Genomic DNA, 12,921 nt, shown 5'->3' with positions numbered 1-12,921 from the left:
ATGAACCACTGAAACCAGCTGTTTTGGGGAACACTTGTCTCTTCAATGAACAATGGGGAAAAAAGACTATAGAAGAGCTGGTTTCATTGAGCATCCCGATGAGATTGCTACTTGCAAAAGTGACTGGATCAGTGGATAGCCAAAAACTCTAACCAAGCTATGGATTAAGTTCTTTGTGGAAAGAATTAAGAGAGAGAGAGAGAAAGCAAGACCAGCTTAAGAATTTTAAACCTCAGCAGTACTGAGGAACACCTGAAAGAGTATGCCTTCTGTTTACATGCCAGTCTGTTTCTGTTCCAGTTACCCACACATCTGCCACCTCACTATTAAGAAACATTAAGCAAAGAGTACGACAGCATGTACACATGCATTTGTACCATTTGCAAATTCTGAAAGCCCATATTGAATACTGAGATCTGGGACTGGCCAGGCTAAATAGATCACTTATTAATCTTTAGTTTTATTTGTAGCTCTAGCAAAGTCAAACAAGAAAGAAAAAGAAGAAAGAAAATAGAAACACCCAGAGAAAGAGTTAACCATTCTGTACTGCTTATGAGCAGAAGGAATGGCTGAGTAGCATAAATAATTTCTACATTTTCAACATCAGAGTGTCTCAAGTTCTTTGTTCAGAAAGGAAAAACAGCCCAAGTAGTTTTCACATTGAATATGCAATTTGAATTTACATACTTGAGAAAAAGAGGAAATTATTAAAAACTCAAGTAATCTGGGACTTGAATATATTTACTCTAGAATATGACACCAAAGAAGTATGAGCTTTCTTTGTTTCCCAGGCCAATTTAATCTTTGCCTAGAGCAGCTATCAAATTGTATGTAGTATATGCCTGTATGTATAGAACAGAAACAACAACAACAAAAATCCTCGTGCAGCATCATCAATAAAATGATAAATGTTAAAAAAAAAAAGACTTTCCACTTTAACAGAAATTTCTAAGGAGCAAGACATCGTAACTTCATTGGATGTTCACAGCAATTCATTCCCATTGAAAAATCATCTGGTAGAAGCTTTTCCCTAGATTCTGGCTTTTCTTTAGGTCGATGATAAAGATCTGTAGTGTTCCAACCTCTGCTAGATCACATCTCAGCTTTGCTTCTTTTCTAAGGTTCCTGACCTCAACACCCCCCACCCCTCACTGCTCCGCCTCAAAAAAGACACTGAATTCTTTTCCTGTGAGCTAGAAAGTTTGCATTGGCATAGAGTCCAGTGTAGGGGAAGTTTTTGTTTAAAAAAATCATGAAATTAATATATACTGCAAGACACCCCGGAGGTGTCAGATAATGATGTGATACCCAGGGAAATATTCTGCAAACACATTCACACATACACAGAAGCCCCGTACTTCCTCTCCTGCATTAATGGGGAAGCTGTCTAAAGAAATGACCTGTTTCCCCTGTCTCTGAGTGGAATCTCCTGAGTAATGCCTGTACCTTAGGCGGGCTGCTTTTAGAAAGTTAGAGGTAGATATTTCAGATGCTTACTGCTATGACAGAAACTCCAGCTGCTGTGCTGTTCGGCTTGGGGCCTGTGTTGAAATGCTTCTTTATCTTTCCAGCTACTGACAGTTGATGTTCATTTTCAGGGAGGCCATCATCCTACAGATAGAAAAAAAAAAGAAAGAGAGAAAGAAAAGAGAAAGAGAAAAATATATGAGATGCATAAAAATAAGGCCAAAATCTTCTTTTAGGCCATGATCTTAGAATTCAGATGTCAGAAATACACCAAGGTATTTTCTCACAAAACTGTGGTTGGAGGTATGGTGGCAAGGTATCTCTTCTTTCCTCCTCTGCTTTACCGTTCATTTGCTCTGTGTCATCTGACCCTTAAAAACCGGTCTCTAAATAAAACAATTCTGATTTAGATTTTGAATAAAGTTTACTTTCAATCTTGGCTCTAAGAACATCATCTATTTAAAAAAGAATGTCACCAAGCTGAGCGCTGGTGGCTCCCACTGTAATCCTAGCTACTCAGGAGGCTGAGATCTGAGGATCATGGTTTAAAGCCAGCCCGGCAGGAGACTCTTATCTCTAATAAACCTCCAGAAAACGGGAAGCGGCACTGTGTTTCAAGTGGTAGGGCGCTAGCCTTGAGCTGAAGATCTGAGGGATAGGGTCCAGGCCCTGAGTTCAAGCCCCATAACCAACTGAAAAAACAAAAAACAAAAAAGTCACCAGGTACCAGTCGTTCATGCCTATAATCCTAGCTACTCAAGAGTCTGAGATCTGAGAATTGAGGTTCAAACTAGCTGGGCAGGAAAGTCTGAAACTCCATTTAACCACCAAAAGCTGGAAATAGAGCTATCATTCATGTGATAGAGCACCAGCCTTGAGTGAAAAAGCTAAGGAACTGTGCCCAAGCCCTGAGTTCAAGCCCTAGCACTGGCACTAAATAAATACTTTAAAAAAAGAAAAGAAAAGAAAAATTTAATCTGGCCAATCAAAACAAAATCAGTATCTATCTTTTCTACTACCTGAGTTCATCATTTAACCTGGAAGCCAAGGAAGCTGGCAGATCTGGGCTGATGCCTAGCTGTAAATAAACTTGAGTTTGCTCTGTAGCTATTCAACTGGCCATTTGAAAACCCCAGACAGCCCTCTGGGCAGAAAGTTCTTCCTTAAATTTTAAGTCCTTCTTGCTGCCTCCAAATTGTCTGTTATTGTATCATATTCCATGTTACAACTTCTTTTACTTGATGTATCTGCTCACTGCTGGAACCTTCTATGTCTGAGGCTGAACAAATTGTTTGCCTATATTAAATACTGTTGGAACAACAATGGCCAACAACAATATGTGTCTGGATGTCCCAGGATGAAAGGACTCCAGGATTTTTGAGGGTAAAGATGACTTTTGTTCACTATGGAATCCTCCAGAATCCATAGAGCCTTCTCTGGGTGCTGGTATAGTACCTTTCCACAGGATAGATGCTTAATCAGTAATTAGAAAGGAGGATAAGAATATTAAAGTATTGGTTAAAACTAAAATCCTGGCAAGGCTTCCAATACCATGCTTTGTTTTCCTTCTTTATTTCCTCTCCATCCTTTTGCATATAATTTCTTAGTTCTGTCCAGGAAAATAAATCTGTGGCTTCCCAAATATGATGTACACTCTCTCTTTGCAAGAGCTGTCTTTCTGCAGGTGTTGGGAATGGTAGGGGGAGTTACTCTTTCTTTTGGATTTGGTCATTCATTTAGTCAGTAGATATTGACCATATGTCTACAAAGGACCAGTCATTACTGCCACAGCCATTTGGATAGGCTATATATGGCCTGCAGGACAGATGGAAGTTCCTCACTACAGCTGGGAGGTAGGGAAAATGATGGTCCTGCATGGGCCCTGTTCTTGGAAAACCCCTGTCTCCTCCTTTGCTTTAAATAATGATGTCTTCTAATGCATTTCTGCAATTAAGCACAATTCACTCTTCTACCTCTTCTTGTGGTGTGTGTGTGTGTGTGTGTGTGTGTGTGTGTGTGTGTGTGTGTGTGTGAGTTTCTCCTGTGGCTTGTATTCAGGACCTGAGCACTATTCCTTAGCATTTTTGTACAAAGCTACCATTTTACTATTGAGCCACAGCTCCACTTCCAGCTTTTTTGGTGGTTAATTGGAGTCTCATAAACTTTCCCTCTTACTTGAACTGTGGAGGCTGAAGGATTGCGAGTTCAAGGCCAGCCTGGGCTACATAATAACATACTGCCTCACAAATACTAAAAGGGGAAAGGAAAGAGAAGATGAAGGAGGAGGGGAAAGAAGGAAAGAGAAAAGCATTAGGGGCTTCCCAGAAAGCTAGTAGAGCAAGTTATGTTTAATTGGGGGGGAGGAATGTATTGGAACATGTCATTTTGGTGTATATAAAGGCCTTTTAAAAAGTGGTAGATGACAAACAGGCCCTCACATTCATATCAAACAACCACCCTTGGGAATCCAAGTTATAATTTTTGAAGGAGTATCTAAACATTTAACAAGGCATGAAATGATATTAAAAATCTGACAAATATGAGCATCCTGCCTTTGGCATAGACCTAGCTTGGGTGTGCTTGAATAAAAGGGAACCACACAGCGGTGTGCTGTTGTACCTCGCCTCCAGCATTCTACGATCTAGCCATTGCTTAAAAGCTACCGCGCTTCCTATGACTTTTTTTCTGTTATAAAATAGTTTAAATACAATGAAGGAGCATGTGCAGGGAAGGTTTTTCTTTCTGTGACAAAAGGAATTTGAACATCTTGGTGGTAGCAGGATAAGAGAGTCATGTGATGGGAAGAAAGGGCAAGATGGAAGCAATGCAGTCAGTCCTGCGGAAGGTGCAGTTCACTTCTTTGAGGTCGTGAAACAGGGCAGAATGGGCAAAAACTCTTTGGAGGCATAGGGGGAGCTAGTTCAACGAACAAGGCACCAGTATATCAGTGGCTCAGACCTGTAATCCTAGCTACTTAAGAGGCTGAGATCTGAGGATAGCAGTTCCAAGCCAGGATGGGCAGGAAATTCTATGAGACTCTTCTTTCCAGTCACCACCAAAAGGCCAGAAGTGGAGCTGTGGCTCAAGTGGTAGAGCACCAGTGTTGAGTGAAAAAGCTAAAGGACAGCACCTAGGCCCTGAAGTTAAGTCTCAGTACTGGAATACACACACACACACACACACACAAACACACAGGTGTATTGTATTTCATACAGTTGAAACTCCTATGTATTACTACTTAACAAAAAGGAAAGGCAAGAAGAAGAAGGTGATCTAAGCCAAGTGACCCTGTGCTAACCATGTGCACCTAGAACCTTCTTCACCCACTGACCAGCACCTATCACATACATCATTCGGTCCATTTTGCAAATGAGCAAACTGAGGCTCAATTTGATGAAGTCATTTGCTCAAGGTGGCATAGTTACAAAGTGGCCAGAGCCCGGTTGGGTCTGAAACCACACCAAGTTGCCCCAGTGGATGGCATTCAAGAGCTTGATGTCTGGCTACAAAAGCGCTCCATAAATTTTATGTTAAAAATATTCAATGAACAGGGCGCCAGTGGCTCACACTTGTAATCCTAGCTACTCAGGAGGCTGAGATCTGAGGACCACAGTTCAAAGCCAGCCCAGGCAGGAAAGTCCATGAGACTCTTATCTCCAATACACCACTCAGAAAACCAGAAGTGGCGCTGTGGCTCAAGTGGTAGAGTGCTAGCCTTGAGCTGAAGAGCTGAAGGGACAGTGCCCAGGCCCAGAGTTCAAGCCCCACAACACACACACACACACACACACACACACACACACACACACAAATCAATGAACCATAATTTCTACAATGAAAATGCCATTAATGGCGAGTGAGAATGAAAATTGAATTAGGGGCTAAAGAAATCAGACAGTATGTGGATGGGACCTAATGGAGTCTGGGAATCATTTGGAGGTGAGAGAGAGAGAGAGAGAGAGAGAGAGAGAGAGAGAGAGAGAGAGAGAGAGAGAGGAGAGAGCACACCAAAGGAATATTCCTGTGGGATGCAATACAAAAGTACTATGTGAAGAGATGGCTGGGTACCACCTTATCTGGGAGTTGCCAGTCTGACCTAATAGGGCAGGGTCTCTGGGGTTCTGTGTGCAACAGCCGGCCCTGAAAGGGTCTGACTGACGCTGGGTGAAACGAACTTGCCAATCATGTGGCCTGTGGCTGGTATGACCTGTGTTGAACAACCTGAGGGCAAATAAGGAGAAAATAGTTGGGTTTCTATAGGAGCAGCGCCTGTTTGATTCTCTGAGAGAGGCTCATCTCTTGCTGAATAATCCGCCTCCTTCTCACTCCTTCACACTGGCATTTTTGCCAGACATTTAGCTTCCCCCAGCTCTTCCCTCCTGCCAGTTCTCGAGCACAGTGTTGGCTCCCTTTACCCACTCACCGTGGATTCCCTCATCATTTCCCAGCCCTGTCCTCCTCCTAATCTCCTGTCAAGGCTCCTAGCAACTCTTTTAGATGCTATGGACTGGAGCTTCAGGCTTCCAGTTTTAAATTCTAGTGAAGGTTTGAGCCTCCCTGGGGTTATTAGTTCATGTTGAAACAGTGAAAGTAAGAAAACAACTCTCACAACTTGTCAGAGATGCTTTCAACTTTATATGCCTTAAAATATTTCAGGACTCTTGTTTTGTTTTCTTCCTGCAATGAAAAAAGGTGTCTTGGCTAAATAAGGCCTCTCTCTCTCTCTCTCTCTCTCTCTCTCACACACACACACACACACACACCCCTGTAGTAACCCCAAAGTCTGCAGTGTTTCTTGATAAATTTTGAAGGCTTTCAGTATAATTGGATTAAAAGACCTAACAGGCTTTTAGGGAACAGATCTGTACCTCAGCTATACAGATTGATAGCAGAGATTTAGTTCACTTACTGTCTGTCTTGCATCAGTGTAATACATAGGGCCATTAAAACATGCCTTCTTTTATATATACATCTTTATAGCCATTTATTCAGAATAGATTTTGTGCCAACAAATGTGCTATGAATTTTTCTAAACGTGACAAACCTGGCAGCATTTTACAAATAGTTATAGTTATTACCATACGTCCTGGTTTGGGGGAGTCGTTTCTGAAGTTTGACACAGGCTGGTTGTGGTTTGAGGTTCGTGGTTTTTGATTTAGAAATTCCCATCCACCACTTGGCAAGAGCATTGCAACTGACAAGAACAAAATTAGTTTGCAAAATGGAAAATGAACTCTTCCAGCTGTCTGCAGGAGATATAGTCTGGTCTCCCTCCATTCTCTAGGCGTTGTTAGGGAAAAGCCCATGGGGAGGGATATGGGGTCTCGGATCGGATGTGAGGTCACTCAGTAGAGTACCTTTCCCCCTTTCCTCCGTGAGACCATCTCAGGGGTTATACATCAGAAAATCCTCTCACCCTTATGGATTTTGGGTTTGACTTGTGGATCTGGTTTCCAATCTACTCATTGCCAGATTCTATTATTAAAAATAGCTGTAGATTTATGAGAAGCACAGCAGCCTTGACTAGTTTACTACCAGAATACTCTGATTTACTTGAAAACAATTCCAAGTTCATTGGAGTATATTTCAGCGGCAGTTCTGTTTCACTTCACAGTGTGCAGCCCTGGGTTCTGGGGAAGCACCCCCAGCTGCACAGTACCCCAGAAATTGTGACACCCCCCTCCCCAGCTCAGTCCTGTGCATTCTTACGTCTATGACTCACACTGTACTTTAGGAGAGAATGTGAAATAAATTACTTCAGAGCAAGGAAAGGGCAAGATTCCCCAAACAGAAGTGGAATTTCATGTCATCATCATTTGTAATTTATGTGTGTAGGTAAGTGGTTTTATATACTATCACTGTGTGGTTGGGGTTCACGTAACAAAGTCTGCCACACAATAAGATGAGTGCATGAGTACTGGTAAGGGTACCGGGCTGGTTTTGATTAGTCAGCATGGAATACTGGGAGGTTATTTAAGTTCCCGGTTTCCTTTTTCTGTTCTTCTTTTCTTTTGGAATGTCTTTTCTTAAGAATATGTTTCCATATAAAATGATGCGAATCGAAATGAATTCCAAGAGGTAGAAACAAGAAGTTTTATTTTTTGTTTTTAATGTACTGTGTGAAGTTACTTTGTTTTTCTTTCATTTTTTCCTTTGGTTTATCCCCTGTTGTTATTGTTTTTGCTTTTTGGTGCTCTGGGTAATGTATATATGTTTATCTGACTTGGGGAAGGGAAGGGGAATAACAAAATGGTGAGATAAAGGACAAAGGGTGAGCCAATGCAACATCAATATTCATAAGACAATATGTTGGAAATGAATGAGGGGGAGTTGGGGTAGGTGAAGGGAAAATGGGAGAAAAACAAGAGAAGAATAACAATGTTTGATAAAAGAAAAGAAATTTACTCATTGCCTTACTTACATAAGTGTAAGCTCTCTATAAGAATACCTTAACAATAGATTAATTTTTAAATTTTTTTTAAAGAGTATGTTTTCTAAATAAAGAAGGCAAGACAAAAGTTCAAAGCCAGGAAGGAGATAAGTACTGAACTGGCTATGTAACTAAATTTGCACTCCCCCTACCCCGCCCCTTTTTTTGAGTGCCAGCATTGGAACTTTAACTCAGGCTTCATGTTCTTGTTTAGCCGTTCTTTCTTTTTTCTTTCTTTATCTCTCTCTCTCTTTCTTTCTTTCTTTTTTTCTTCCTTTCCTTCTTCCTTCCTTCCTTTCTCCCTTTCCTTCCTTCTTTCTTTTTTTCTGAAGGCTGACTCTACCACTTGAGCCATACCTCCACTACCAAATTTTTTGCTGGTGAGTTGAGTGTCTCAGGTCTGTCTGCCTGGGCTAGCTTTGAACTTCAGTCCTCAGATCTCAGCCTCCTGAATAGCTAGGATTATAGATATGAGCCCCCAGCATTCTGCTAGACTTGACTTATTTAAACCAGACCACCACAATGAATTTTCTCAAGCTTAGTCTCACACTGTAATCACCTGAGTACTTTAAAAAGTCTTGATGACAACATACCGGAAACTGACCAATTAACTCAGAAATTCTGGGGGCAAAATCCCAGCATCAAACTTTCCTTACGACTCTACTGGTCTATGGTTTTCATCACTAAATTCAGGAAAATAGAATTTGATAACATGCATTATCGTGATCACATGCACTAAAGTGGTTCAACATTTCCACTACAAAAATGCAAGTAAATCAATATATCTGGTACTAATATGGTAGTGATGGTAATTTGATTTTAATAAGAAATTTTGATTATGAATGTCTATTGTTTGTGAACATTTCATCAAACTACATCTTCTAACATTAAAGCTTCATTTAAGGGAAAATAATTCATCCTTCACCCCAAATCCTGGTAGATCAAGATATATTATTGCTTATTTTAATTTTAAAGTATATGTGCATAAATCCTATGGTTCTCTAGTAGATGGGTAATAAGATGAAGAAAGTTGGCTAGGCTAAGTCGTAGGTATTTTACGGCTAAATTAAAGAAAATAACAGTGTGACGTAACAATAGTGTGACGTAATGGTCTTTTGGGGGTGAGGGGTTTTCTCCTTAAATCATATGCCATATGGCAATAACCACTCACAATTTACATTTCATGAATGAGAACCATCTTAAGCCCTATTACCTCATAAGAACTTAGTAAATATATGCTGAATTTTAAGTCTCAGCAAGAAAATTACCCTTTCATCGTTGGTACTATCCTCATAATCACTCCTGAAGTTGATCTTATTTTCTCCTTTTCATGAATGGATAGTCAGGTTCTAGGGAACGAAATGACTTGCTCAAGGTCACTTAGGGGTAAGGGTAGGCTGGATTCTCTCTGTTCTTGCTCCCATGCACTCAGCGGCATATTATTGATGGCTTTGGCTCATCTGCCTCATTGGAACTATCCAATGAGCTGTCTATTGTTTATGACCCTTCCAGACCCTTCCATGGTGAAGAACAGGGTGAGATTTGTACCTATAGTGTATTAAAAGTAAAGGAGGGTTCAAGGAAACTCCTAGAGGTATTAAAACAAATGATTTTTGCAGACTTTGCTTTTCAGTTCTATTGCCCCTCTACTCTGTTTTCTGCTTCATAAGAGGCTGCCTTTCCACTTCCAAGTCTGCCAGGTGGAAAGGTCATCTTAGAAGCAATAGAGAAAATTAGCACTAATGAGAACACAGGAAGCAATGGCTACCCACTTCCTTAGGGTTCACATAATTATTATTACTTTTCTTTCCTTTAGGCAATGTCCTTTTCTGGTGATCAGATGTAATTTGATTCCCAAATGCAAAATGTCCTAGTAAGTGGATATCCTTTTAAATCCTGAAATTTATTTATATTGATGGCTAATTCTTTTATATATTGCACTCAGAGAGCTTAACAAATACTAAACACTTGTTGTGAAAGCTCGCCATTTTAAATGTATTATTTTGAGACAAAGAAAATTAGCTGGCTATAATAGAAATAATTTCAAAATGAAGCAATCACTTTCTACACTGAATTAGAAGAAAGTTTTGTTAAGACTCACATGTTTGTTTTTTTTCCCCCTGTATGTGGAATCTAGATCTAAAGACAAATACAGGAACTCAAAGAGAGACTAAAGGGGAGGGTTAGTGGAAGGTGTTAGTGGAAAATGGTAGGCAAAAGAAGATGAGAGGGAAGAGGAGAATGTGTATTGTATATATGTATGTAGGAAAAGATCATAATGAACTTCACTAAAAATGTTTTGCAAGAAAGTAAAAAACAAAGGAAGGGTCAAGAGTAGAGGAGAGGGATAAAGAAGAGTAAGAAAGAAAAGCTGGACACTATTAGCCCATACCTGTAATCCTAGCTACTCAAGAAGCTGAGATCTAAGGATCATGAATTGAAGCCAGATGGAGCAGAAAAGTATGTGGGACTTTTATCTCCAGATACCAAGCAAAAAGCCCGAGGTGGAGGTATGGCTCAAGTGGTATAGCCTCGAGCAACAAAAGGTATGCCAGAGTGTGAGGCCCTGAGTTCAAGCCCCCAAACTGACACAAACAAACAGAAAAGAAAGGAAAAATAAGAAACAGGATGAATAGGACCAAATGACCATAAATGTATGTATAGATATATGACAATGAAACCATTTACTTTGTACAACTATACACTAATAAACAAAATTTAAAGGAGCAAAATGAATAATTTTAACTTTAGTCCCCCACCAATATTGAGCAGTACCACACCAGCCTAGCAAGCGTGAGGCCATGAATTTGAATCCTAGTACCACCAAAAAATCCCCCAAAACAAACACAGTGTAGTTTGTTCGAAATATGTAAAAGATACTCTTAAAAAATTTTTTTTATTTCCTAGAGGATTCCTCCTTGCCCTTGGCAAATGTTTGTAGAGAATCCATGTGGGAAAACTGAAATGATGGTAGAAGGCAAGTTGCAGAGAACAAAGGGACTTGATCAAGTCCAGTAAGTGAACCCTGCCTAAAAATGGGGTGGATCAAGCTGAGGAGGGAGAGAGGAGGGAGAGAGTTACTGCTGAGCCATAAACACATTACCCTAGGAAGGTCATGGCCAGAGGCCTCTTAATTTTGATTTCCCCAGCTGAGTTGGGGATTTTTATCAATAGAGCACTATTTTGTTTGGAACCAAAATAAGGGACCATGTTTTTTTGTTTGTTTGTTTTGTTTTTACTTTGTTGTTTTGTTTTCTCCAAAAGCCTCCTAGACACTTAACATCTACAGACATATTTGCTCACATTCACAAAGCTATCTTCCAGAACAAACCCACATACATCCCACTGCTACAAGTCCTGCTGGACACTGCCTGCCCAGACCCCTGTGGGACTGAGCCCTAGCCTCTTCCCCAGGAAATTTCCATAGAACCCACCCCATTAAATCTGACCGGCTTGGCCCAGCTCAGCATCTGCAGCCATCTGATTTCTCCTAGATAGTGGGTCTGACAGGAAAATAAAGTGTATTTATGCATCAAAACTGGCTCTTTGTCATCTATGAATCTCTTCCCTGTCTGTTTCCTTTTAAAAACTACATTTTTAAAAACTACATTTAAAAAACTACATTCAAAACTATATGAGCCTTTTAAAAACTATATTTCCAATTCAGATTTCCCTGTTTATTCCTTGAGATCACCCTGTTTGGGTCTTGCTGTGGGCCAATGGCCTTTCATCGGCCTATGGTAGACCAGGTAGAACCAACAGCTGCCACCAGGAGAGCCTGCAGCTGTGTTGCGACTCTTCCCTCCAGCACACTTAAGGAAAAATCATCACACCCTGAGTCAGTTGGTTTGGAAAGGTTGCTAACTAGTACTAACGATCTTTATAATGAGCCCAATTCCAATATTGCACCCTTTTCAATAGTTTATGTATTATAAAGGGAGAGAAGCTGTGTTGTACAAAGCCTTTGAGCTAAGAGTGAGAATACATGGCTGCAAATTCTGGATCAATTGCAAGTGTGGCTACTTTGGGCAAATCACCCTCCAAGGCCTCAGTTTCCCTATCTGTGAAATGGGTACTGTGACACCCACTCTGTCAATTCTGTAGGCTTGTTGCCAACCTCAAATTATGGTGCTTCCCCATTGCTGTAATTCTATAGAGAAGGATAACTTTAATAAAGTATCCTGAGGTAAATGCAAAGGTTGCTGAGTCTTGAGGTGGCTAACCCTAGCCATGAACTGCCCAGCCCCCATTTAACTCAAGGTTTAGGAGGAGGAGCATCTTGGCACATCTGTACACTGAGAGGGGTGCTCTGTATATGAAAAGGTACAAACCTTAGCTGTACATGGCCACACATAGTCATTTACAGTCTCTTCTCATATAATATCACCTGGCAGTGGCCTGTGAAGGCACGCTCAGATGTGGAAAGTACTAGAACCTAAGCTCATGGCCATCAAGTGACATGAATAAGAAGACCCCAAGCTCTTGTCACCTCCTATATAATTCCCTTGCCCTTTGACTGGGCTTTCAACTCTCCTTTATTCTTCTAATAATTTTAGACAGAAACCACTTGACTACTCACCAAAATGAAGAGAACGCTAGATTGCCTTCAAGGCTTACCCAGATCGCTCAGTGCAATAGGGAGTCTGGAAAAATGTATATCAATGAACTAATGCTTTTACTCTAACTGTCCATTTTTATGTCCATGACTGTTTCTTTTTTTTTAATTGTGAAAATACTGTACAGAGGGGTTAAAATTTCATGGGCAAGATAATGAGTACATTTCTTATCGAGCATTGTAGCCTCCTCCTTTGTTTACCCTTCCCATTCCTTCCCATCCCCGCCCTGCCCCCCCAGCCCCCCCCACCAAATCTGTAAAGTTCATTTTCACATAACGACTTGTGCATCTCATTGTTGCAATGGGTCCACCTGTATCCCTATTTAAATGATTTGTTTTTCCCCTTCCCCTCCACAAATTATACCAACATCAAATACAGTGAAAGCAGGGGTTATACTGTGGGGGAGGG

The 12,921-nt window shown here is 40.6% G+C and overlaps 1 protein-coding gene across 4 annotated transcripts in view; it reads right to left on the bottom strand.

Annotated features, from left to right (window-relative positions):
• Dclk1 (doublecortin-like kinase 1) overlaps positions 1-12,921 on the bottom strand; it is a 346,512-nt gene that overhangs the window by 17,602 nt on the left and 315,989 nt on the right. For all 4 annotated transcript variants that reach the window (XM_013031454.1, XM_013031455.1, XM_013031457.1 and 1 more), the window contains one exon: positions 1,498-1,611. In XM_013031454.1, the coding sequence (XP_012886908.1) occupies positions 1,498-1,611 (114 nt within the window). The remainder of the gene's footprint in view (positions 1-1,497; positions 1,612-12,921) is intronic.

Source organism: Dipodomys ordii, unplaced genomic scaffold (genome assembly GCF_000151885.1).
Source record: "Dipodomys ordii isolate 6190 unplaced genomic scaffold, Dord_2.0 Scaffold140, whole genome shotgun sequence".
In the NCBI taxonomy this organism is placed as follows: domain Eukaryota; kingdom Metazoa; phylum Chordata; class Mammalia; order Rodentia; family Heteromyidae; genus Dipodomys; species Dipodomys ordii.
The sequence above is the reverse complement of the archived record's forward strand: the minus strand, read 5'-3'. Positions and strand labels throughout refer to the sequence as shown.